The sequence below is a fragment of the Erigeron canadensis genome, chromosome 9 (assembly GCF_010389155.1).
Source record: "Erigeron canadensis isolate Cc75 chromosome 9, C_canadensis_v1, whole genome shotgun sequence".
Lineage (NCBI taxonomy): Eukaryota > Viridiplantae > Streptophyta > Magnoliopsida > Asterales > Asteraceae > Erigeron > Erigeron canadensis.
In genome coordinates, this window is record NC_057769.1 from 27,323,008 (window position 1) to 27,349,791 (window position 26,784).

General features: G+C 31.4%; 3 protein-coding genes across 4 annotated transcripts; 2 read left to right on the forward strand and 1 right to left on the reverse strand.

Moving 5' to 3' along the window:
- Nucleotides 1-1,573: 1,573 nt before the first annotated feature.
- Nucleotides 1,574-9,004, forward strand: LOC122581233 (guanosine nucleotide diphosphate dissociation inhibitor 2). The gene is made up of 13 exons (XM_043753407.1): nt 1,574-1,771; nt 3,940-4,002; nt 4,092-4,175; nt 4,253-4,360; nt 4,459-4,631; nt 5,432-5,543; nt 5,632-5,712; nt 5,877-5,939; nt 6,032-6,133; nt 7,474-7,598; nt 8,027-8,237; nt 8,320-8,394; nt 8,706-9,004. Exons 1-13 carry the CDS (start codon nt 1,685-1,687, stop codon nt 8,754-8,756), a joined length of 1,335 nt encoding a protein of 444 aa, XP_043609342.1. The 5' UTR covers nt 1,574-1,684; the 3' UTR covers nt 8,757-9,004.
- A 5,643-nt stretch (nt 9,005-14,647) lies between these two features.
- On the forward strand, nt 14,648-19,097 carry LOC122581128 (ankyrin repeat protein SKIP35-like). 2 transcript variants are annotated; one of them, XM_043753284.1, is made up of 5 exons: nt 14,648-14,810; nt 15,189-15,231; nt 15,326-16,375; nt 17,415-17,847; nt 18,179-19,097. In XM_043753284.1, exons 3-5 carry the CDS (start codon nt 15,747-15,749, stop codon nt 18,971-18,973), a joined length of 1,857 nt encoding a protein of 618 aa, XP_043609219.1. In that variant the 5' UTR covers nt 14,648-14,810; nt 15,189-15,231; nt 15,326-15,746; the 3' UTR covers nt 18,974-19,097. The 2 variants fall into 2 exon arrangements, with proteins under 2 accessions (XP_043609219.1, XP_043609220.1); XM_043753285.1 differs by having other exon boundaries at nt 15,352-16,375.
- Nucleotides 19,098-23,173: 4,076 nt separating this feature from the next.
- On the reverse strand, nt 23,174-23,518 carry LOC122583461 (ARGOS-like protein). Its single transcript, XM_043755862.1, has one exon. It carries the CDS (start codon nt 23,516-23,518, stop codon nt 23,174-23,176), a length of 345 nt encoding a protein of 114 aa, XP_043611797.1.
- Between the last annotated feature and the right edge of the window lie 3,266 nt (nt 23,519-26,784).

A 26,784-nucleotide genomic window follows, 5' to 3' on the forward strand; every position in this document is an offset into this window, starting at 1 on the left:
TTATAGAAGTAACCTAATATGCTTTTTTCAGTTTATTCATCAATTTATCACTTTGCATCATAAAAGTGTTTGGAAGTGTTTGCCCTTACATGTTTGACTGTTTGTCACATAACGGTAAAAAAGACGCCGGTAGGTCACAAAGTCATATATAAAGCAAATTGCAACAATAACTTATACTACTTGTCGACGCTGCACCGCCACCACCAATCTCCACCGTCACCATTGGTGCCATTACCGCTGCTCGCTACCACCGCCGTCGCCATTACATCACCACCACCAATGTCGTAATGCACATGTACGGGTCAAATCTATATCTGTATCTATATCTATAATTCTATATTTCTATAACCCGTGTATTACGCAGGCAGATCAAGAAAATTTTTACTTTAATTAACCGAAAAATGTTTGTATATGTCATGTAGTCCAATAATCAAAAAATATATATATGAAACTTAAAAGAAAGCATGTAGCAAACTAAAATATTTAAAAGTGAAGATATTTTATGGAGGAATAGAAAATCAAAATTTAATTAGACATGATGTCATAAATTAATTAATTAAAAACAAATAATTAGTAAGAAAATAACTAATAATGATAAGGAAATTTTTATTTAATAAAAATTACATTATCACAATCTTCTTTTATTTATACTAGCACGTTACCCGCGCAATGCGGCGGTAGTCGTAGCGGCGACGATGTGGTGGTAGATGCGACTATTTGTGGTAGATGAGACGTCGATTAATGTAGATTATTAATGAGAATATTTTAAAAAAATAAAGGATTGATAGTATAACTTAATAATTAATGTTAAGGGGTAGTGTGAGTAAAAATATTTTAGTGCTAAGTAAAAATATTACATATCTTAAGGGTGGTAAATGAAAATATTACATGGAAGGGCATTTTAGACATTTCCCTCCATGTAACTTTCAACATGGGGGTATTTTCTTTAATAAGTAGTATAGAAAATGTTAAGGGGTAGTGTAAGTAAAAATATTTTAGTGCTAAGTAAAAATATTACATATTTTAAGGCTGGTAGATGAAAATACTACATGGAAGAGTATTTTAGACAATTCCCCCCATGTAACTTTCAACATGGGGGTATTTTCTTTAATAAGTAGTATAGATAAGAGATTATTTTATATTATAAAAAAGATAACCCTCTTTAATTTTTGTAGTGGTGAAAATATTGGCACTCTTAAAATTATTTTCACATACACTATCTTCTTAACATTAATTATTAAATGACACTATCAATCTTTTATCATTTAAATTATGTCAATTAACCTTTTACATTAATTATATACATAACTCAACGTTGCTCCACCACCAACAGTCGTCAATCATCACACTGTCGCCGCCACGACCACCACCGCATCGTGCTAGTATCGTGCTAGTGTATTTTTAGACCACCGCCACATCGCCCAGGTACCGTGCTAACCTATTTTTATACACATAATTTATTTTACAAGCTTTGATTCCAAACACCCCTTAAGTGTGACGTTGGTCTAGTTATATCCCACCACGAAGCAAAGCATCTATCTGCGAGTCATCATATAAAAACTTCCATCAGACACGCTTTTGACTATCATAAAAGAAAACCCTACTCTGCATATATCTCTCTCTATATATATCGCTTAATTAAATACACACTCGATCTGCACGATCCAATCGGAAATCATCAAGTATGGATGAAGAATACGACGTCGTTGTGCTCGGAACTGGTCTCAAAGAATGCATCCTCAGTGGTCTTCTCTCCGTTGACGGTCTCAAAGTAAATACTATCAATCATCCATTTCATTCAATTTTTTTCAATTTTAATATTTTAATCATTTACTGTTTATATATATGTACTGATTATATATATATACTATATAAACTAACATATATCTGAAAACTATAACAGATTTGTAAACTGTAACTATAAATCAAGTGTATATATATATATATATACGTGTATAGATAATTCGTTTATTTAGATCAATATTCGTCTTTGATTACTAGTTTGGATGATCAGATCTGAAATGATCACTTTTTCACTTAATATTTGATTAATTTATTGAACAAACACACACACACACACACACACACACATATATATATACGAGAGCAAGTACCCGCGCGTTGCGGCGGTGAGATGGTGACGGTGATAGGTCATAGAGTATAGAGTATGATAGGTCAGAGTATGATAGGTCATAGGAGGTGAGATGTTGCCAAATGTCTTAGCCGTACGGGCTCCGCCCTCGGATTTAAAAATTCGATTAAAGTATATCGAATGACATCTCTAATGAAAGAGCATGAAATTTTAAGAACACCCATATAATTTTTATAATTTATCGATATACGGTTTTTGAGATAAAAGATTTTGAAAGAATTAGTGGAATAAAATGATTTATGGAGCAGAGAGAAAGTTGTAGGCATTGATGTATGGTACATTATGTATTATCATGTGTACATTGTTGAAATTGAAAGTTGAAACCATATTTGCTTTATAATATAGTATATAGATATATGTATTGTGTAATATGTTCATGTAGATATGTTTATGGCACATAATATGTATCAGACTATCAGAGGATATTTTGGTTCAATGATTTGAGAATTACTGCATTTTATGAGAAATTTTTTCTCGGAATGGAGTTGTGACTTTTTTTAGTAATAGTTAATTCGAACCGTTAATTTGCGAACCAATTTTGTAATTGAATTGTTGTTGATATTAAATTCGTATAAGTTAGATCTGAAATGTTATATGAATAAGAATCAACTTAAATGTGATTGGGGAAAAGTTTGTATTAAAAGTTTAAAACCACATGTCATAATGGTAATAAAAAGTTACAAACAACACAACGCTGTTTTCCTAAATAACTCTTACGATTGATTTATCATACGTATGTGGGTAAATTTTGGGAAGTTTGCGATGGGTCGTTCGTATATGTTTGTACATGATGTTGATGTTATATTTGTTGTTTGATGTTAGCATATATGTAGGATTGCCATGCCATGTTGCAAATTAAGTGCTCAAATGACGAAATGACGATATATGTGTTTGGTTGGAGGAAACCTAAGACATATAGTAGGTGTGTTTTATATACTCCACTATAATTTACGGCGGCAACTGGCAAGTCTTAATCTTAATCCACGGTAGTCCTTTGGACTGCTAATCATATCTGTAAAAGTTGTTTAAAAGGTCGAAGTTTAATTTTTTAGTGTGACCGATCCAAGGATCATATTGCTGTCAAACTAGGAACACTATCATTGATTGTTTTGTAGGTAATTCTGTAATTAATGTATATATATCTTGTTAATTAACTAAGTTTAAGTATGCAACGGTTAAGAGTTTCATCTTAGTTACGGGTGTACACATCCCGCTTTCTTCAAGTATGAATGCCTATATCTTTTTCAAAAAACCCAGGTCTTTGGTTAATATAGTTTACTGGAGGCTGCTAGGAAAAAAAGCAGGATTTTGAGGAATGTATAATTAATACAATTTGTAATAGCTAAATGCCAATTTCACCCTTATGAAGCGCACATAGTTTTATTTATTTGCAGTTAATTCTGTTTAGCATAGAGAACTAGATTAATTTACCTAAACAAAAACATTCTTTTTTGGGGACAAGTTTAAATGGAGTAATAACAATTCCAGAGACCATCTAGATTTGAATTATCTGTTATTTTCCCAACGAAAAAGTTTACAGTCTGAATGAGTTTGTCACCTGACTTGAAATCGAGGTGAACGTGTCTTTGCTGAAAGGTTTTCTAAGAATTTTTTTTATGTAGTGCATATTGCCGTGCTGTACTTAACTAATAGCATTAAAGGATTCTGTTTAGTCTTTTTCAAATTTAGTAAATTATTAATTTTCCATACAAGATGAAAATTTTAACTTTATTTACCAAATGGAGCTACAGTGTGTCAGTGTCTTATACTTTATATCTGTAAATCAGGTTTTGCACATGGACCGGAATGATTATTATGGGGGAGAATCAACGTCGCTCAATCTTATTCAGGTTCTGTTTTTTTAACTCATTATGTGATACGAGGCATAAAGTGCAGCTTCGTGTAGATCTTAGTAACATTGGCAGTTATAAACCTACAGCTCTGGAAGAAATTTAGAGGAAGCGATAAGCCTCCAGCTCACTTAGGTTCCAGCAGAGATTACAATGTAGACATGGTTCCTAAGGTATTTATTCCTTTCTAGTCTGAATCTTATATATTTTATCCTTTAATGTTTCTAACTTGAGACTTTTTTGTATTTAGTTTATTATGGCAAATGGTGCTTTAGTACGTGTCCTCATTCACACTGATGTCACAAAGTATCTCTATTTCAAAGCAGTCGATGGTAGTTTTGTCTATAATAAAGGAAAGGTATGTTATCTATTTTAAATGCCCGCAAGTTCCTGCTGGTTATATATTTACGACCGTTTATCATTATACATATTCCTGAAGTGTCCTCGACTGCATAGGTGCAAAAAGTGCCTGCTACTGACATGGAGGCGCTTAAGTCTCCTCTCATGGGCATTTTTGAGAAGCGCCGTGCTCGCAAGTTCTTCATATATGTCCAGGACTACAACGAGAATGATCCCAAAACTCACGAGGGGATGGACCTGACACGAGTGACGACTAGAGAGCTTATTGCGTAATATTCTCATTATACCTCCATCTCTCTCATCTTATGTTATTTAATTATCTTCTGGATTAATATTCTGCAGTATTATTCCGGAATGTTTATCCACATCTATGATGTATGAAATTGTGGTTTACGTTGGCGCAAAAAATACAACATCTATATGGATTACTTGAAATAGGATCACTTTCGCATCATAATGTTTGACTAGTGCTAGATTGTGATATTACAGAGGCATAAAGAACATGAGATATCTGTAAGATTTTAGATTTGTAACAAATTACTTTAAGTATAACACTTTCATATCATACTTGATTAATTTAATAAAATATATTGAAGACCAAGAAAGTGTCAACAGAACGTGAACCCCAGCAATTGAGTAAAAAAAGTGGAATACAATAATCACGATTCACCAGAATTGTGGCAATTTAAAGGCAGAAGGAAAGACAAATGTGTTAATTAACTGATGTTGGTCAGAAATTGAGTTAGGAATGAAACTTTGTGTTAACATGTATGGCAGTGTATATTATTAGTTTAAACTTCTTATTCTGTTAACATATATGGCAGTATATATTAATTGTTTCTTTTCAGTTTTCCACCCAAAATAAGATAATTGAGAAACATATATGTTGGGATTTATTTATATTTGATTACATATCCTACCATCTATAGATATGTCAAAATGGAGTTCATGGCTGTAACTGCTAGTTGTCTAAGAATAAAAGAATTGAACTATAGCAGCAGTGGGCTGTTGTAATATGTATTAGTATCTCTTCTATAAAAGGCTTCATACATTTATAATATCTGTGCAGTAAGTATGGTCTTGATGACAACACTGTGGATTTCATTGGCCATTCGCTAGCTTTGCACAGAGATGATCGCTACTTAAATGAACCTGCTCTGGATACAGTGAAGAGAATGAAGGTATATACATGTTGTCGAACTGTGCCCTTTCTTTTTTTGTTCAAAAATCAAGGAGACTAACAGCTTTTTATTGTGACATTTTCACCAGCTTTATGCCGAGTCACTTGCACGCTTTCAAGGAGGGTCACCATACATTTATCCTTTGTATGGACTAGGCGAGCTTCCTCAGGTAGAATATATTGATACATGTTACTTGAGCTCTCTCTCAAAAGCACGTTTATTATTTGTTTTCTTTATCGTGTTGCTTTCCTTATTTATGAATAAAGTAGCAAAGTATTGAGTCACTTGCTTTACAAGTAAGAGGTGGGGGTTTAATTTCTAACATATTTCTAGGCATTTGCTCGGCTCAGTGCTGTTTATGGTGGAACATATATGTTGAATAAACCTGAGTGCAAGGTACCTCCATTTTGCCTTTTATTGAATGATATCCATCTTTTAGGATTAGTAACGAAGGCTTTACAAAGTTGAATTATTCCTGCTAATACCAGGTCGAGTTTGACGAGGAAGGCAAGGTCTGTGGTGTTACTTCAGAGGGCGAAACAGTCAAGTGCAAAAAAGTTGTCTGTGATCCTTCTTACTTGCCCAACAAGGTACTTTTCTTCTGGTATATATTTGTGACAGAATTGGCAGGTGTTTCTTTAGATATAGAAAGCAAAGTCATGTCAAAAAGAAAGAGAAAGATTACTCAATTGCCTTTAATAGGCAACTATAAGCTATTTTTTCAGTACTGGCCAGAGTGTCTCATGCACACGTAATAAAATATATTTGTATAAGCATTAAATAAATTGTAGTAGCAAGCGATTTCTTTAATGGGTCTTTGGTACAGTGAATTATCAATCTTCTTACAATCACCTTCCATATCTACAGCTATTTTTAATCTTGGATCAGAATGTTACCTAGTAAATTGTCATTATTGTTTTAAAGCTTGAAGAGACCAGTTGTCTCGGTATTATAGAGCTGGTTTAGCTTCCGTTTTTTCCCCTTCGAAGTTTTTAAAAGAGAGCTGTATAAGCATCAAAGAGGTTTTACCCAAGTAGGGGGATGGGAGTTTACATAGTTATGTTCAAATATCTTCTGTATGAGTACAATATCTTATCTTCTATCTGATGGATGTTAATGTCATATTATGTTATACATAGGCTGCTAGATTCAGTAGTTATAGTGTTTTTCTATACATGATTGTATTGTGTCTATCGTCCATCAATTGGTAACGGCTTCATTATAAAGTGAGTTTTGATCCTTGTAAAAGATTTTGATTTATATTGGGATTTGAATATAATCTACCTTTTTTATTAATGTTACAGCTTCAGTTTCAAGCTCAAGGATTTCAATGTCCTGAATGAAGTTTAATCTATTTTTTTCCATTACCTTATTAAGTCTGATCATTTGGTTTCTAGTCATGCATATAGCTAGACCGGTGTAAGTTAATGAAATCTGGCATTATAAGAAAGCAATGTAAATTATTTTTAGAGTAATTAAACTGAGTAGAGAATTAATTGGCATTATTCCATTTTTGATTGCATGAATCACTTTGCTTTTAGTTTTTGCTTCAAAGATGTGTACAACAGCAAATCAAATGGCTAAACTTTCTTTGAGGTCAATTTTATATAAATGATCGTACGTTAGATGATAAGCCATGTATACATAATTATTTTGGGGAATTTTGTGTGTGTTTAAAGTGGTATTGAAATTGTTTCTATCATATAGAGAGTCTAAAAGCAATTGTATTCTAAAAGCTAAATAGCATCTGACATTTGAGCTCATCCAATAAAGTTTAGTATAGACTAAAAACTAGAAACCATCTGACATTCTTTGCCATGCTAAGTACTTGATGTATGTGTCTTGAGGGTTTCAAGGGTATCAGAGTGTATGAATTCACTTATTTGTTGCAATTGTTTAGCCAGAATCATTTAAAATTTGTTCTTTACAGGTGAGGAAGGTGGGGAAAGTCGCCAGAGCAATTTGCATTATGAGTCACCCCATTCCAAACACCAATGATTCACACTCGGTGCAGGTTATTCTCCCACAGAAGCAGTTGGGTCGCAGATCAGACATGTGAGTAAAACAGTAAATGAATTTCTTTGAGCTTGGATAAGTTCATTTATGGTTTAATGTGCTTGCTATCAAGATGTCAGAAAAATGCTTTAGGTACCTTTAGGAATTTATCCAAGTAAAAGTGATTATATCCCGACACAGACACTTGCTGCTTTTGGCCAATATGTCACATGGGACCTGCACTTTCTTATAACAGTATACTACAAATGTTTTCAGTTGTCAACTCGTATCATTTTTAGCTTTACTCACTCTACTGTGACTGTAGGAATTAGAGTTTTATAATGGGTGGGTCGTGTACCACATCACAAGGGGTTGGGGCAGGCTGACTGTTTAAATGTAGACAATGTTGTGTCCCGTTTATAATACCTTCTTATCAGTTCATTGCTTTTAGTATGAGATTAACACTAAACCGTTTATGCATTCTGTAGGTATCTCTTTTGCTGTTCGTATTCCCACAATGTTGCTCCCAAAGGGAAGTTCATTGCATTTGTATCTACAGACGCTGAAACTGATCAACCCGAAACTGAACTAAAGCCAGGGCTTGATCTTCTAGGGCCTGTTGATGAGATCTTCTATGATATGTATGATAGATACGAACCAGTCAACGAGCCATCTCTAGATAATTGCTTTATATCCACAGTGAGTTTTTTGTACACATCTGTTTTGAAAAAATTGTTTGACATTGTATACTGTTTTGTAATTTGTCTCTCATGTTCATCAGAGCTATGATGCGACAACTCACTTTGAGTCAACTGTTATTGATGTGCTCAACATGTACTCAATGATAACCGGAAAGGTATGCATTTGATTCCACCTTTTTGAATTGATATGTTTTGTTTGATATTTCCTTTCTTGGCAAGTTGGCATCTCCCAACTTTTTTGTAAGTCACTAGCTTGTTTTAAACCTCTATTTACATTTGTACTCTTTATAGCTTTAGAATAGATTTGCCAAACAACAGCTTGTCAGTGTAAGAAAAAAATCTCTGTATAATGTTTTGGTGAAACAATTTTGAAGGTCATAAAAAGTTTGGTTACCCCATTGAACACAACAGGTTGAAATTGCTACCCTGATTTCGAGGATTGTTGCTAACATTTATTATCATGCAGGTTCTTGATCTGAATGTAGACCTAAGTGCTGCAAGTGCTGCTGAAGAGTAGAAACCTTGGATCCCCTACTTTTACAAAGGCCGACAACGCTGTGTGGTGGAAAGAACTTTTACTTCAAATTTCAAAATTTTAAACGTCTATTCTCTCAGATATAAAACCATATGCAAGTGTTTTAAGAAGGTTGTCTTTGTACTTTTGTGTAAAATATGACTCGTGTTTCGTTCACATCCTTGGCTGTGTGGAATGCTGTTCATTCTCTTATATCTGAATGGAGTTCAACGATGCCAATCCACTATAAACTGAAACTAGATTTTGTGTCACAGTTGAAATTAGCCGAACTAAGGGTAAGAGTGACTCTAATGGGAGCGATTTGGGATTGAATCTGGGTTATTTAGGCGGACAATCTAATTTCAAAATCAAAGCTGGCACTGAAATACTATGCCCTTGATGCCTTTTTGATTTGTTTTTTTTTTCAGAATCTGTAAATTGTCGTTCATGCCTTCCTGGACGCAACTCCTTTTTTGTATGTTTGTTTTACTATTAACTGGTGGCTGAGTGATCTTATCGACGTATCAAGTAACTTATATGCTTGCAAGTCTTAGTTGTCATAGTTTTGACGTAGCAAATGAGACATCAAGATGCCAATTTGTACGTTTTAATGTAGAGTTCTATGGTGTTTGTTTTCATATTTTACAGATCAACTTTGTGATATGCTCATGAATTAGTCCTAATAAGTAATAACTTGTGCCTATAAATCAACGGAAGTAAAATGTGTCACGGACCGAAAGAAACTTAATGATTTTATGATTTATTGGATCAGAATTACACTGAGAATTCAACGGATTTTCAAATTTTGATCAAATGAATGATTTCGAGGAAACGGAGCTGATTATACTCAAATTTAATGCTTCCAAGATTAGCGAATTCCAACCAATAGACTTAAATATATTATTATAAATGTGGCATATGTATTCTCTATTTATTTTTATTTTTCTTAGAAACAACATTACAAATGTATGCTTCAAAAAAAAAAAATTGTATCACAATCGAAGTGGGGCAGCTGTCCACGTAGATCCGTCCATAAATATAAGGAAATTAAAATAATATCGAGAATACTTTAAACAATGAAGTTATTGAACTTACACTATCATGGGATGGCTAGCGAAGTTATAGTTTTAAATATTGAAGGTAGTTTCTAAGCTAATGTTGAGAACGACAAGATAGTTGATGTTTTCCTTTAAAAAGTTCACGTGGACATCAATTTAATCTATTATTTTATAATGTTAATTCAGATTTTTTTTTTCTTCTAAGCTGCAAGTCATTTTGTTTATGGAAAACGATTGATCATGTTAAAACTTTAGCCTAATAATCCTCCTAATATCATATCATCTTGACATGTGTAATTCACTCATTATCTTTCATACATCACCTCCTTGATTTTTCCATATGGCTTCATCATATGATTAGGAGGATAATTAGGTTGGTCTATTAGGAGGATTTATCATCACTCTTTGTTTATTTACTAAATATCGGCATAGGGAATCAATCGTTTAGCTTGACTAAAATTGCAAACCCTCGCAACAATGTGATTTATAGTTTTAGTATGGAAATTGTTTTAAATATAACTCTTAGGGTTACACTTAATGTGCATCAAAAACTTGTACCTTTCATATTAAAAGCTCACCCCTTAAATTTCATGATAAAAGTACAACTATTTAATGGCTTAATGCACTTTAACTATAACCAGTTACGACCGTATTTAACAAAACACTTAAAGATTTTAGTATGGGTATAATTTAAATTTCTAATGATCTTCCCCGGATATCTAAAATCTCAAAATCAGTAACTATGCTCCCCATAGAAATGTTGTTGCCTCTATACTCTTCGGTAAAATATTCCTTGGGAGTCTTTAAATTAAATATCTAGTACATATCCTCGGATTTTAATTCATGACATCAAACATATAAATCATATAAGCCAAGAGAAATTGGTGTAAAATATTATTTGGGTCTCTTTTGCATATATTACTATTAGTGGGAGGTGACATATGCTGTAAATTTAGCCAATGGTCATTTGTCTTGGTTTTGATATTATAACTGTATTTATGTTAAATTAAAACTACGAGTATATGTTTTGTTAAAAAGTTGTAATTGTAGGATTGATTAGTTACAATAAATCATTGAGTTAATAGGTTAATCATAAGAAAATCTCTCTATGAGTTCTTGCATTTGGAAACACCCCGTTTCAAGTCTTGAAAGACTAAGTTTTCTCTTGATATGTTGTGCCTTTGGACATTAGGTGAGGGATTTTCTAGCATGGATTCAGTTAAAACAATATGTCTAGACCTCTGTTGTGATATTTGATATAAACCTTAAAAAAAATAGTTACAATAAGAGGGTGTTTGGGATTACGTTATAAAATGATTATCCGATTATTACGTTTGTAAAACGTAAATAATCTAAAAAAGAGTTTGTATGAAAAAGTGATTATTGGCTATGAAAACGCAGTTTTGGAGAAGCATGTACCTGCATGAATCTATTTTGAAAAAGCAGATTTTATTTTGGAAACGCAATACCAAACACTTCTAAATGTAATATATTGAAAGACGATTATTGTAATCATTGAAGTAATAGATATAAGGTCTCGTCATTTTCAAATATCTAATTTACTATTCAATTATTAAAGTTCATTGAATTGACTCAAACCAACTATATCAAGTGACAAAAAAGCGATAAGCCTTTAGAAAGAAAAGAAAAGAAAATGATAAAAATTCGTCCATTCATTCTTTCCCGTAATAAAATAAAAGTAATGATACATAATTGCATATATTTGTGAAATTAATATAAAAAATTGCATACATTTGTAAAATTTACAAGAAAGAATTTGCATTAAATTGTGAGAACATGCTAACATAATCCACAATAGTAGATTTTTAAACTTTGATGGATATTTCATGTTTTGCCGTCTTTAATGTTAAGAATACAAAATGTTATCATTTAGAAAGAGAATAACAGTGACAATAACATCACACCAAATTGGTCCGTCACTGTAAAGTTTGTTCTAGCCTTGCAAAAACATCGTTACCATCTAAAGGATTTGCAACTACAATTATAGCCTATGGTGATAGGTGAAAAAAATGGGTGTATGTATTCTTGTTTGAATGTTAAAATTTAAGATACATCGAATTGTTTTCATTGGGATTTTGGAATTAGATGGTGAAGGTGAGTTCTTGAATCTACCTTTAACATTTATTTTGAGTGAACGAGTTACTAGCCAAAAAGACGTCAGTTTAAGATACCATAGTACATTTATATTTTGTTTCAAAACTGTTCAAAAAGAGAACTTTTGTAGTATTTTAATAAACGTCTTATTTTGGTTAATTTGATATATATTTTTTTCTAATATAATAAGTAAAATTCGAACCTTAAAAAACTCTTCAAGTTTTAAAATTTTACCAACCTCATTGGCCTTTTGTAGCGTTTAAAATCTAATACCATGTCTAATAACGGAGCCAAATTTTAACATGACTGAATGGAATAACGATAAAATTGAATCAAAAAGATAGTGAAAATAACTAAAAGGATAGTAGTGGAAAAAACATCATAATTTGATGAGTTATTGCCTTTCTTTATCATCTTTAGTTGTTAAATGTGATTAAACTCAAACAAAATAATATTAATTGATAAAAAAAAAAACAAAATATATGAATGAGTTAATAGTTGCTTTTTAAAATTAGAGTTAAAGACTTATTTGGAATTATATAAAAAAAATACTATAAGGTGAGAACCGGTGGTTCGACCTTTGTGGGATTTTCTCATGTCTTCTTCGTCATCATGGATTCAAGTCAGAACTCAGAAGTATCTAAGATTTTGTTGTTGTCTCGACTCTCGTGTTTCTTCCTAGATAATGTATTTGAAATTTTGTTTTAGCATCAAGTATTTTGCTATATGCTATTTTATGTAATTAGCTAATCAACCCGGGTTCAACCCGGACATTTTAACTAAAATTTTAAAAGCAAAAAAAATCTTAAAAAGTGTATATAATTTTTGTTATTGATGTATTATAAATCGGCTTGGAGATATTAAATTAATTAAAACAATAATTTATATATATTACTCCGTAGTACCTATTCCATTAATAAAACAAAAAAAGACATTTTAAAATATTATATTAAAAATAATTTACTATATTTCCAATAAAAGAATAAATTTGTAGACATCATAAATAAAACAAAACATTTTGAAAATATTTAATGGGCTATTTATCTTTAAAAAGATTATTAATTAAATATGACATCATAAATAGAATAAAAATATTTTAAAGAAATTTGTAGACATGACATATTATAATTGTTTCTAAAAATAGTTTAAAAAACAATCTTACTTTATTATATATAAAGATATATTATCATTTTAATTTTTTTTTACAAGAATCGTCCATACGGTTTGTATACTTTTGAGGTCTACACCCCTCTTCAAAAAATTTATTGAAATTGGTTCAAACATGATAACTTTATTGCAAGTCACATCCCTAAATTTAATTTTAAACCTAACAATTTCATCTTATTACCCAAATTCTATCCTTTTTATATGAACGAATTCAAACATGATAACTTTAAGTCACATCCCTAAATTTAATTTTAAACCTAACAATTTCATCTTATTACCCAAATTCTATCCTTTTTATATGGACGAAAAACATAAAATTTCATCATATGCTATTAAATCTCTAGCTTATATCATCAAACTTTATTACACACAAAGAAAAAAAAAATCCAAACTAATACCTAAACTCTACTGAGTTGTTAGATCAAGGAATTGTAAAAGAATACCCAAGTTATAATCATGGAGTTGTGTTTGCTTTTTTTTAATCTACTTTATTTTCTAATAATTTAATATAATTCAATTTTTATGTTTTATGTTTTTTAGTACCTAAGAGTTATTATTTATTATAGACATCGCTTAGTTAGACATACATAATTTAAGTAATGGATGGTGAGATGAAAAATGTAAAGATATTTAAGGATATTTAAAAATATTTGTATAGTTGAAAGTAAAATTAAAAAAATCTAAAGATTTGAAAGGATTGTAAAGAAACTTAAAAATATGATATGTTAGCTGAAATATGTCTAAAGACATTTTAACCACGAGAGATAGCCTAATACATCAACACCTAAGGGAAAGATGTGACACAACCTCGCAATAAATAAAATAAAATAATTAATTTAAGCAATGGTAGAATAAAATTGTAAGGAGATTGCTAATTGTCGATACAATCTTATAAAAAGAATAGTCCCATGAAAGAAAATGTCTAAGTTAATGATTAAATTACATTATTAGTATTTTATTTTTTAAAATATCACCATTAATCATTTACATCAATTACTTTTATATTAGTTATCTACATCACTTGACGCCATCTAACACCAATAGTCTCCCCACCACTACACCATCGCCGCCACATATAGTTTTTAATTATAAGGATCATAACTAATCCATAATAAAATGTTGTATGTAATACATAATTTTTTAATGATTATTTATATATAATTTTCAATTTAATGTGCATTAACTATAACAAACCCTAAAAATGGAAAGATAGTACTAATGATTACAAACCAAATATATATTAAAGGAATATTATGTTAAAACTATTGTTAATCTATTTATGTAAACTTTCCAAACCTTGTTAAATTTAACAAAACCTCAAACAACAACTTTTCATCTATTAATTAACGTTAACCTCCTCAAACTAAATTCAACCCACTCATTTTTCGCCATTTTCATTAACCATTCAATACGTTTTTACACAAAACATATAACCATTTTTCTTGAGAAAAAAAGCAAAATATGCACTAAAATAAAAACAACAAATTGGGCAAGAAAACAACAAGAAGAGAGAGAGAGAAAAGAGAGAGAGAGGGGAAAGGTAAAGGTAAAGGTGAGAAAAAGAAAACTCATTTTTGCATAAAAAAAAAACCACCCACCCAATCATCTAAAATCCAATCAAAGCCAAAGGATGACCTCTCTCTCACATATCAAAAAACACACACACTCTCCTTTCAAACCCTAATTCATCAATCATTCAATCCTTCATTCCCATCTGGTAATAATTTCTTAAAAATCTTGATGTATACATGATTCTATATCTATATATGTCTGTATGTATATATATGGCCCCAAGTTCCAATTTTTAAAGTTACCCTTTTCTTAATATCCAATTATTTTTATGTTATATATGTGGGACTATATCTATATCAATAAATGTGTATGTATATATTTGGTTATATGTATATGACCCCAAGTTTCAAGTTTTGAAGTAACCCTTTAATTATTTCCAAATTTACAGATAAATCTTGAATCATGATATACACTTATATTTATGTAAATATATATGGTTCTATATCTATAGATGTGTGTACATGTATATGACCCCAAGTTTTAATTTTTAAAGTAACCCCTTTTTTGTTTTCATTATTTGCAGATAAATGGAAAAAAGATTGATGTATTAGGCGGGTTATGATTTGGTATTAAAATCTTTAGATTTGTGTTTTTTTTTTAAAAAAGATGATTATTGTTTTTTGGTGATTTGATTGTATTTATTTGGGTTTGATGTTTTAGGCTTTTCTTGCTCTTACACATTGCAGCGGCATTTATTGTTTATGAAGATTAGGGGTATTCGTATATTCGTATGAATATAAAGTTATTTGATGTGGGTTTTCTGCGTTGAGATGCATAATATTGTATTTTGCAAGATTTTAACGGCCTAGATCAGACAAACCGTGAACATTTTAGGAATCTGGAAGGGTTTTATTTTTTCTCTAGATCAAACAAATCATTGTTGGGAATCCATTGGTTTTGTCGAGATTAGATTGATGTGGTGGAGAAATATTTGAGGTATTTATGGTATAGGAAAAACCGAAAAACTTGGATAAGGTTTGAGGGATTTGATTGGGATGAATTCTGCTGCTGCTTCTTCTAGAGGTTTGATTTGGTGATTGTAAGTATTTATTTGGAAAGAAGTGGTGGTGGATAATCAATAATGGATAAAAAGAAAGTTGTGGAAGCTATGGGAGATGAGGATGCTGTGTTTCTGTTAGGGAGTCATACGAACCATGAAGAGGTGGGTCAGTCTGGTGATGAAATGGAAACCGATGAGGTGATAACAGATGATCCGGATATTGATGTAATATGCAAGTCAGACGAAAGGGATGAAAATGTGGTGTTTTCAAGAGAGGACCCGCTTGTGAATTGTACTGGTATTCATGGAAGTAAACTTAAATCTAGCTTGCTAGCGACAGAGTCGGGAATTACAAACGTGGAGGAATGTGTGCAAGAGAAGAAGCTTAGTAGACAAGACAGGATTGAGCTGGGGCGTTTGTTTCAGGGTGCGGTGAGTTCACATGATTGGGAACTTGCAGAGAGTTTGATATCATTAGCTGACCCGCAAACGCTTAATGATGCTTTGTGCATTTCATTAGATTCAATTTGGTTTTTGAGCACCCATCAGGAGCTTGATGGGATTACAGGGTTGATTAAAAGTATTATCTCCAATGGTGCTTCTGACTTTACAAGGGCGGCTCTTAGGACTTCATTTTTAGCTTCTTGTGTCTCAGCATGCCAAAGTCGAACAATGAGCCTTGCAGACACTGTTTCTGTGATGGCACGACGGTAATCCTTTTTGTTTTAATTCACTAATTTGTTTCTTTTTCATATTGACAATATTCCTATTCTTGTATCTACACATCTTTCTGCTATCTGCCTATGTTAAATGTAAGTTAGAAGAGTGGCTTATAGATACAAGTTAGTTGATTGGTTCAGTTGCGAGAGTATGACCTGCTAACATTTAAGCATCCTTTTTTATGGCATAATTGTATTTATTTTGATCAATATATATGGAATATCATAATGACATAACATTTAGTTTTGTATATCTAGAGACTTGATAAGATCTTTCTGTTAATTTCTTGATGTCTCTCTAGGATTTTTCAATGTGGTTTAGTAAATATAAATGAATTTAGGAGAAAAGTATGCTAATCAAGTGTGTTTGCATAGCTATCACTTGATGAAGATTCTTTTATAGTTTTTCAGAATAACGTTGGTTGGTTGTTGCTAAATGAACATTGCAACATTACCCCTTTTAAAAAGCTTACGTTGTAAGACTTCATAGTAGTGATGAATTTTATTTTGGTTGGTACATATTCAACAATGTGGGTATTTGCATATATTCGCGGTTGAAAAGTGCCCTCTTGCACCATCTTGTGGAACACTGGGAATTATAATATGATGATGCAGTTTATACTAGTCAGGTTGCATTTGATAATGGGACTGTCATACACGTCTTATGAACAAGCAAGCCGTCATATATATCTTTCATGTTGACTGCTTAATTATTTTACATTACAGAATGGCTTTTAGGAAATGACCAATATAAGGCCAGTTAGAGTTTATATTATTTTGTATGATATTCTATGATTCTTCAATTTTTATATTTTCTATGTACTTTTAGTCAAGAGTTTAGCTTATTACCCTACCAAAATTTTATCACAAGATTGATGGTCTTGTGAATACAGCAAACACCCGAGGAACTTTTTTTTGATAGTAAAAGGGCCAACTTGTTTTCCGTGGGTTTCTTGACCTTGGTCTTATATTAGTTGAGTTTATGTCTATATCTGGTTTTTGTGTAAACATTGGATTTTTATATGTGCAGCTTGCATGAGCGGCTGCAGGAATGTAACGGGGATGAAGTTTTGAAGGCTGAAGCTGGTGCCAAGGTCCAGAAATTTACTGAATGGGCTTTGAAATGTATAGGTTTTCACTCGCGTTGCCAAGGGAACAAAGATAGGGTGAATCAGAACTCTGCTGTTCAGGTTCAGTTACAGCTATCGGCGTTCAAGACTTTCTTGGATCTTGCTGGTAATCACCTTACAGGAAAGGACTTCACAGAGGCATTTGATGCAGCTTGCTTCCCTCTTACTCTTTTCTCCAGTTCATTTGACCCTGGTTGGGCATCAGGTATGTCAGCAACTGCAGTTCAAGGGTTGCTTGCCATGTTAGTGGAAGGTGGTGCAGATAATGTAAACCAATGCTTTATTGAGGCCTCGCGTTTTGGAAGCACTGAGCTCGTTCGTATATTATTGCAGGTAATCAAATATTCTTACATGTATATTGTAAATGTGAAGGTGGCAAAGTGGGCACAGTTTGGGCAACACATTTTCTAATGTTTTTCTCAGTCCAGATTGTGAGCTTATTCTGTGTTATAAAGCCGTAACAATTAGCTTACTCAAACACTGATTGCATCAGATCTCTCTGCTGCAATCTAAACTTTCATATTTGATTCACAATGTGTTGTATTGTATTTTATCTACAAGTCATTTGTAGTTTCAATTAGCACAGTAGTACTTCAACTTTTTTTTGCTCACTTCTCTCCTTTTGTTTTTGTGCTGCTTTCTGTGTTTGGGAGGTGACTTTTAGATTGCTCAAAGGAACAGCTTGGATGTAGATGTTGACCTGGCTTTGGGTTTTGCTTCACATTATGGAAAGATCAGTACTATGGAATGCTTAGTTGAAGAGGGAAATGCCATGGCTTTTTTAGGCCCGTTGATGAGAGCAGCAGAAAGGGGCTGCATGCAGGTTGTTCAATGGTTTGTAAAACGAGGCTGCAGAGACATGGAACTGTGTCTAGCCCTAACAGCCGCTACCTCAAGCAGTCAAGTCGACATTGCTGCTTATCTTCTCCCGCACGTTCCACAACACGTCCTTGCGGCTCTCAGCATTGAAATTCTTAAAGCAGCCGGCGAAAGAAGCGGTGGGTCCCTTGATGGTGTCGCCTTTCTCCTCCAGTCCAATTTTCTTGGAGACCCAGTTGCCACTTATGCAGTTGCCGACAGCATTTCCAGGTCAGATGATGACTCGGTTGCCCCCGAGCTGCGTGATTTTCTTCAAGAGCAGTGGTCAGAGGCGGCTTTCTTTGACGGGTTGAGGCAAGGTCAAGTCCATTACTTCAACCTGGTTAGTATCATGAAATGGGGTGGGTCACCATTATGCTTAATGGATCTGCCTGGCCCATTAAGAGTTGCAATAGCATACCTGCCACTGTATAGGAAGTGTGTGACGGCGGGTGGTTGTTTGTTGTCCCAACAGTTACGCGGGCAATTGGTGGAAGCCGCTAAACGGTTAGGAGGAGTAGTGATGGAGGAGGCAGGCCAGAGACAAGAGCTTCTGGCTGTTTTAGAGCAACATCTTCCTCCATTTTTGCATCATGCATGATACAATGAATATGTTGTTTAAGAAGAAATTTTTGGATCTTTGTGGATCCTCTTGAATCTATGCCAAATGATCATGTAGAAGTGATATGACAATAGAGATGTGAAGCTCCATGACATTATTACCATCTCCAGCATCTGATGCATTCCCATTAGGGGTGTGCAAATCTCGACCGAGGCCAACAAAAGTAGGGAACCACGGCAGCACCTACGTCCAGTTTGGTTCGTCTAAATTCTAAAGTTTCTAAAAACTGGGCCGTGGTTAGGGACTAGATTTTTCATTTTACAGTAGATTAAAAGAGTACAACCGCCACTAATAATTTACATGATTAAGTTTTTGAGAAGGTTCAAATTTAGCAAATTTTATCAAGAAAAGAATGTGTTTCCAATCTTTACACTTTTTACTTGACTTTTGTCAATCGCTATAAAAGTTTTGCCAAATTTATGAAGAGAACAAATTGGTCTTTTGCTAATATCTTTTGTATTAATGTATTATACTTTTAAAAACATATACTCGTATTACAACAACAAAAACGATATCTAATATCTCTGGAATTTTCTATGTTAATTTCTTTCTTATCCAAAAAAAATATTAAGTTACAAAACAGTGGTCTTGGTGACTCAACAAAAAAACTGAAAGAATTGTTTTTAGATTCATTAATTTTCAAACGGCTTTCTCAGAAGCCCCTTTGAAATTACAATCAGGTTTTAATTTAGTTTGCATTAGAAATTGGTAATGGGTAATAATTGTTTTAGGTTTTTATAAGTTATAGATTTTAGAGAAAATATGCGGTTACTAAAATGATAATATATATATATATATATTAAAAAATAAGATAAGAGAGAAAAAAGAAAAACGCACATGTCATGTGTTTAGACCCATATTTTTTAGGGTTGGTAATTCGTGTTTCATTTGTGTCAAAAATATGTATCTTAACCAGATTCGTTATTAATTTAGACATTGATCTATTTACAACTATACGGGTTTAGTTTTTTTTATTTTTTAACAGCCAACTAGATTCTATGAATAAAAAAGAGACTCTCGATAAGACAATGAAGATTTACATATAGAGACTTAGACTAGTAATCCAAGTAGATTACGAAAAATTAACACGAAGTAATAAAAATATAATAATGGTTGGACAACCAAAGAAAAGATAATGAAAAAATAGATGAGAACATCTCATAGTTTCAATTAAAACCAATTTCAGGTTGTTGGGTCGATCAGTACATCTAACTCGCCAACTAGCTTGTTGTAACCCGTTCATTTTCATGATAGTGTAAGGTCTTATTTAGATTAGTGTCGGGATTACCAACCTGATATTTTCAAAACATATCTTAATCTATATATATCACTTTCATACTTCCATTTCCTTTTTTTAAAACCCCAACCTCAAAATAATCACACATTTAACTACTTTTCAAGCTTTACTGAAGACCTAATATATGAGTCTCGTGGTTAGGTTTGAACCAAATTAGTTTGGTGTTTTTTAAATTCTTATTACAATCAAATAATTATATTGGAAATCTTGGTATTCAAAATAAACAATATCTCATTTTAAAATTAAATTAATTTAATTGTTCCAAACATTACAAGATTTGAGTATTGCCACTTGAAACCGCAAATGCAACATGTTTAAACAACCCATGTGCAACTAAAATGCAATCAAATAACGTCTAGAAAGTCCAATGCATGTAAATAAGATAAATTTTGCAATATTTTATATTTGGTTGCTTTATTTTAAGATCCTCGACATATACATTTAACTTATGAAAATACTATGCCCCTGTATTCATTGGGCCGGCAGGCATATGAAGTGTTGAAGCAGAACGGACACTTTCTTCCCTACATCACTTGTTACTAGATTTTAGACACGTGTCCAACACTGGATACGGGGTTTACGATATTATCAATATTATATGTTCATACATTTAATTTATAAAAGCTTACAATTTTGAACGTATACAGTTCTAAGTGTTATGCTTTGCAAATAATTTTTCTATTACCAGTGTTAGTACATGCTACAATAATTTCTCTATTATAGAATTTTTGAAACCAGTTGTACTCATAATTTGATATTATTATTAAAGATAACTAGGAATTAAAATATAAACATATTTGTTATATTGTACTTGACATTCAAGTTTATGTATTTGATCATGATGCGGACTCATAACACAAATAGGTTTATTTTCAATCACATGTCCTATGATAATTAGATAACAATTAAGATTGTTTTTATACTCTTTGATAACAATTAGGATTCTTGATTTGAGTGAAAACTGAAACTTTTAAAAATTAAATTTAAATACCTTTTGTAAATTTTTAAAAAATCCCCCCAAGTTGGTGCTAAAAATAAATATAAACTAAGTATTGAGGGCTAAAAAGTGTAAATTATTGATGAAAAACAAAAAAAAGTGTAAATTAATGAGATTTTTTCTACAAATTAAAATAAATACTAATATAATAATATATTTGGATAATAATTATTAGAGTTTTTAATTTATAGCTAATCTAAATGATGACACAAGCGAGAGTCAATTTGATGAAATTGAGCTATTTGATTGGTTAATAAGTCATTAGTTTAACTGTCTTATAGTATATACTAGATTTTAGGCCCGTGTCTAAGACACGAGACTTACGGTGTTATCAATATTAGACGTTAATTTATTATAGTTTAAAATTTAATACACTATTTTGAGTAATAAAACATTTATCTATATATCAACACTTTGAGTTTTATATTGAAATATTTTATAAAAATATGTTCATCGAAGTTATTTACTATTACTAAAAAACACTCCAATAAAAAATAATAGTACAATTACTCTTAAAATCTTAATTTATTTACAATAATCTTTATTTATTGTTAATTTAATTAATTTTATGTTTATATGATAGAACATATTATTGGATATATACTGGTTATTATTCAATTGGATATATATATATATATATATATATTAGTTATTATTCGATTGGATAAATATTAGTTATTATTCTGGATATATATTAACAATTATTATTTATTTATTATATTATAATTATTGATTAAAAAGTGTAAATTTGTGATGGAAAATAAAAATGTGTAAATTAAAGTCAAAATTGAAAACAATAGTCAACTTTAAAAAATCAAGAATTGTGATTGGTCAATAAGGTATTAAAACAACTGTATTTTAGTATAATAAAAGATTAAGATAATATCATATCATATCTAGTTATATATATAATAATTAATAATAATTATAGTGTCCTACAAAAGGGTTGCACTTATTAATAAGGTCGTTTATTAGGCCTGGTCTAATGTATAGCCAAACTTGATACATGAAATCTATACCACAAATTATAGTCGTACAGAACTAGGGTAACTAGTTGTTCAAGCAAGTGTAACTAGCCGTTCAAGTCGGGGGGAGCCTTGGGGAGGGCCAACCCTGAACGGGCCCATATTTTTAGCACAAAATGTTGGATGATTTAAGGTTTCTTTTTTTTTTCCACGGTTGGTCCTGGGCACTTAAATCGTTAGGAGCGGCTTTGAGTTCAATCTTGTAAGATATACCATATAACTTAAACTTGTTGCATATGTGTGTGTATATATATCACGTTTCCACTTGGAACCCAATATAGTTTTTCCTGGTAGATCGTTACACTATTTGCATATACGTTCTATCAAAATAATTTACCTAGTCGTAACCCTACAAATTTGATGTTACTCACTACTCAAAAGAGAACTTTGCGGATGCAAAGAATGGACATCAAAAAATGCGCGTTTCTTCCTTCTAGAGGAGAAGTTTGCTTTTCAAAGGTTTGACATTTTTGGTTATGATTTTTTGTTAGTTATCTAACACATGGTAAAAATAAAGGAATTCAAATTGTAAAACTCCTTCGAGTTCACATAAGCAATTAGTTGGCATCTTAAACAACTCACTTTAAGATAACTTACCGTATAATCGATACAAAACTATTAGCATTTTCAAATAACTCTTTTAATATGGCCTAGATTACAATTTGATAACTACAAAATCCAAAATTACAAATTTTAGAACATAAACCAAACATATGCATTTGGGGATGAACATTTTTTCTGTGATTATCTAAAAGTATGATCAGCCTCTTCTTTACATCTCTTTAAGCTAACACAAAGTAATAATAACAGCCAATATTTTTGGAAATAATTGACAATAAAGAATTAGTTCAACCGTCAAACTAAACGCCGGTTTTATGACGAGCATTGAGAGACGACGAAGAGGTCATGAAGGCGACGGCCATAAGCACGCCCAAAATGAAGATCGGAAGGAGTAACAACATGAATGGAGGCGGTGGAAGTGGTGGAAGTATCAAAGGAAGGATCAACAACGACACCGTTAGTCCAAAAAGCACCATCATTGATTCAATGCTGAAATAGCTGCTCCTATTCTTCGGTTTGGATACCAACGTTACCCTTTTTCCTCCAAAATTGTTATTACTTGATGATAATCGATGATCATACTCTACCCCTGTATGCCGTCTTGTAGAACTACCATTGTTGTTTTCGTGGGAGCTCATATTCATGTTCATTCTTCTAACTTCCATAATACAAAATGGGTATACTAATGTGCGATCAATTCTCGCAATATTAATGTACAATGTGTTTGCTCTTGATCAACGGATTTTGACCTGTAATAATAATAAAGAAAAGGATTAGATCTTGAAATCTTCATTTGATGATTATTTGTAAACAACCATTAGCAATAAAATGGTAACTCTATCTAAAGGGATATACGAGTAGCCAGTATGTATCCTAAAGGGTAATTGGTAAAGTACTTTAAAATGTATCCAATTATAGCCTAAAATCTATGGTATGTACCCAACCTATCCAACCTTCAACGATTACAATTGTTTATAAATGTGAGTATATTTCATAATGTAACAGCTTATATGGTTGTCACGTCAGAAAAAAAAAAAACAACCGGATACATACAATACTAGCATTTGAAAATTAAATAAACACGATACAAAAAATTCAAACTTAGATACATAATTACATACGATAGACTTTGGATTAAAGTTGAATGCATTATGATTTACAAAATTTGTCAAAACTGAAAAAAAAAAAAAAAAAAAAGGTAGGTAATGAATTAAACATAACATGAATCAAAATAAATTTCAAATAATAAATTGTGAATTTGTTATCATCTAAAATATAAGGATCTATATGTGACTTACATATCTAATTAACAACCTTAAATTCAACATATCATCATCATCATCATCAAACATAATAAAACTATAAAACAATGATTTAATAAGATGTTATTAGAAGAAGAAAAAAAGTACCTGATATATTGACAATAAAATGAATTAATGGAAACCAAGAAATGTTTTTAAGAATATATATATAAACACAGCCCACAAATATAAGTTTGTGTGTGTGTGTGTGTTGGGTGAGATATGAAAGATGAGGAGGAGATAAAAGAAAGTTGGGAAAGGAAATATGTGGGAATGAGAAATCCATTCATTCATAGAAGATAGATATGGTGAGTGAGTATGGAAGATGGTTTGATTCAGTGAATTTGGCAAAAACAAGTGGGGGCTGTAAGCAAGTAGTTTCCTTTTTTATATATTTTTTTAAAGAAATTAAATTTGTTTGAATATAAACAGTGGGGGGTGTGGTGTGGGGGTGTTTTTCGAGACCAAATTGGGGTGTTGATTGGGATTAGGTTCTCGGTTTCTAGACAAAATAAAATTGGTATACGTCAACACTTCTTTTTTTGTTCTTCTCTTTTTTACCCTTCACGCTACTTGCGTTCAAAGCATACCACCATTCCATTCAAAGTGCGTTTTCCCTTCTATTCTATCATTGAGTTGGGTAAACGTGACTTTTTTCTTTTTAAGATACATGTATGTATATAAGTATTAATGCTCAGGCTTGTCCATTAGACAAGTAGTCTCAAGATATATAAATCTTATAATAATTATAAAATAAAAAATGTATGACTAATATCACAACTTAATGAATACGAAAGCTAGAAAAGAAACATATGAAAATTAACTCTATATAAATATTGATTTTAATTTACCATTATTTTTCCAACTTTAGTTAAATAAAAGGAGAAACAAAAAGTATATAACCAATATCACAACTTAATGAATACGAAAGCTAAAGAAGAAACATATGAAAATTAACTCCATATAAACATTAATTCCAGTTTACCCTTTTTTTCAACTTTAGTTAAATAAAAAGAGAAACAAAAAGTGTGTGAGCAATATCACAACTTAATCAATACGAAAGTTAAAGAAGAAACATATGAAAATTAACTTCATATAAATATTGATTCCAGTTTACCTTTTTTTTTCAACTTTAGTTAAATAAAAAAGGAAACAAAAAGTGTAAAGTATATAATTTAAAAAATATGTGAGAGTTTTTTCTAGGTGGTATATATATATATATATAGATAACTAGTCTTGTACCCGCGCAATGCGGCGGAGCATAGGAAAAAAAGTTGGTTAAGTAGTGATACCGTGTTATTACATGAATGTATGATTCAACTCAAGTGTTTCTTAGTCCGGCTGAAAGTGCTAACCGCCGTTGTTGTTTTAGAGTGAACGTTTTTTATGTTGATTGATTATTAAATTCAGTAACGCATGTGAGTTTTTTTGGTATACTATGTAAGCAACTGCAGGGAAGGAAGAGACACGCGTAAGTTTTTTTTTAAAGGGTATTTTTGGAATTTCAGGGAAAAAGTATTTGATGGTAATATAGATTAAAAGGGTAAATTAGAGATTTTAAAGGTAGAGTGTTAAATTTTAGGAGGGTAGTTTGTTTATTTAGATAGTATAGATAATAAAGATTTTTTTTATTAAAGGACGACCATTTTTTATTAAATAAATATTAAAAAAATATAAAGGATTAATAAGGAGATAGTATTAGGCTAAATGAGAGAGATTAGGGGTGTCAAGTGTAATCTCAATCTCCTCTTTTAGTTGCCATCCGGGTTCCACGACATTAAGAAGTTCATTTTTCATGATTTGCATTTTTGGTGAGGGTTTTTTCTAGGTGGTATATATATAGATAATAATAATAAAGTTTTTTTATAAGATTTTTTTATTAAAGTACGACCATTTTTTATTATATAAATATTAAAAAAATAGAGGATTAATAAGGACACAGTAAAAACCTTGCAAAGCCATCTCCTGTTGTGTTAAATCCTAAACATAACGTGGATCAAAGGGTTTTATCTAAAGGTATTATTTAAAAATGATATCATGTTTTTTATAAGATCCGAAGTATATCTGTCATACACAAACTAAAATGATGAATTGTTTCACTATGCTAAATAATCATACTAAAATATTCAACACCATCTCAATATGTAACATTTTCCCCTAATAGAATAACAGTGACTAAAAAATTACACCATTAATGAGCTAGTTTCAAAACTGATTCAAAATAATCATAGTCAATATATTAAAATAATCATAATCTTACTCATAGCGAAATTCAACTTTTATTTTAAAACTTATAGAAAGATATAATCGTAAATCTTAAGTATACACCATTAATGAGCTACTTTCAAAACGATATCAAAATAATCAAAGTCAATATATTAAAGTAATCAGAAACCTACTCATAGCAAATTTAGACTTTATATCTAAAAGGTTATAGAAAGATATAATCGTAAATCCTAAGAGTTATATAGGTTACAAATACAAAATTTAATATATAATATTTAGATTAGTTAAGTCATATATCACAACTTAATCAATACGAAAACTAAAGAAGAAACGTACGAAAATTAACTCCATATAAATATTGATTTCAATTTACCCCTTTTTTT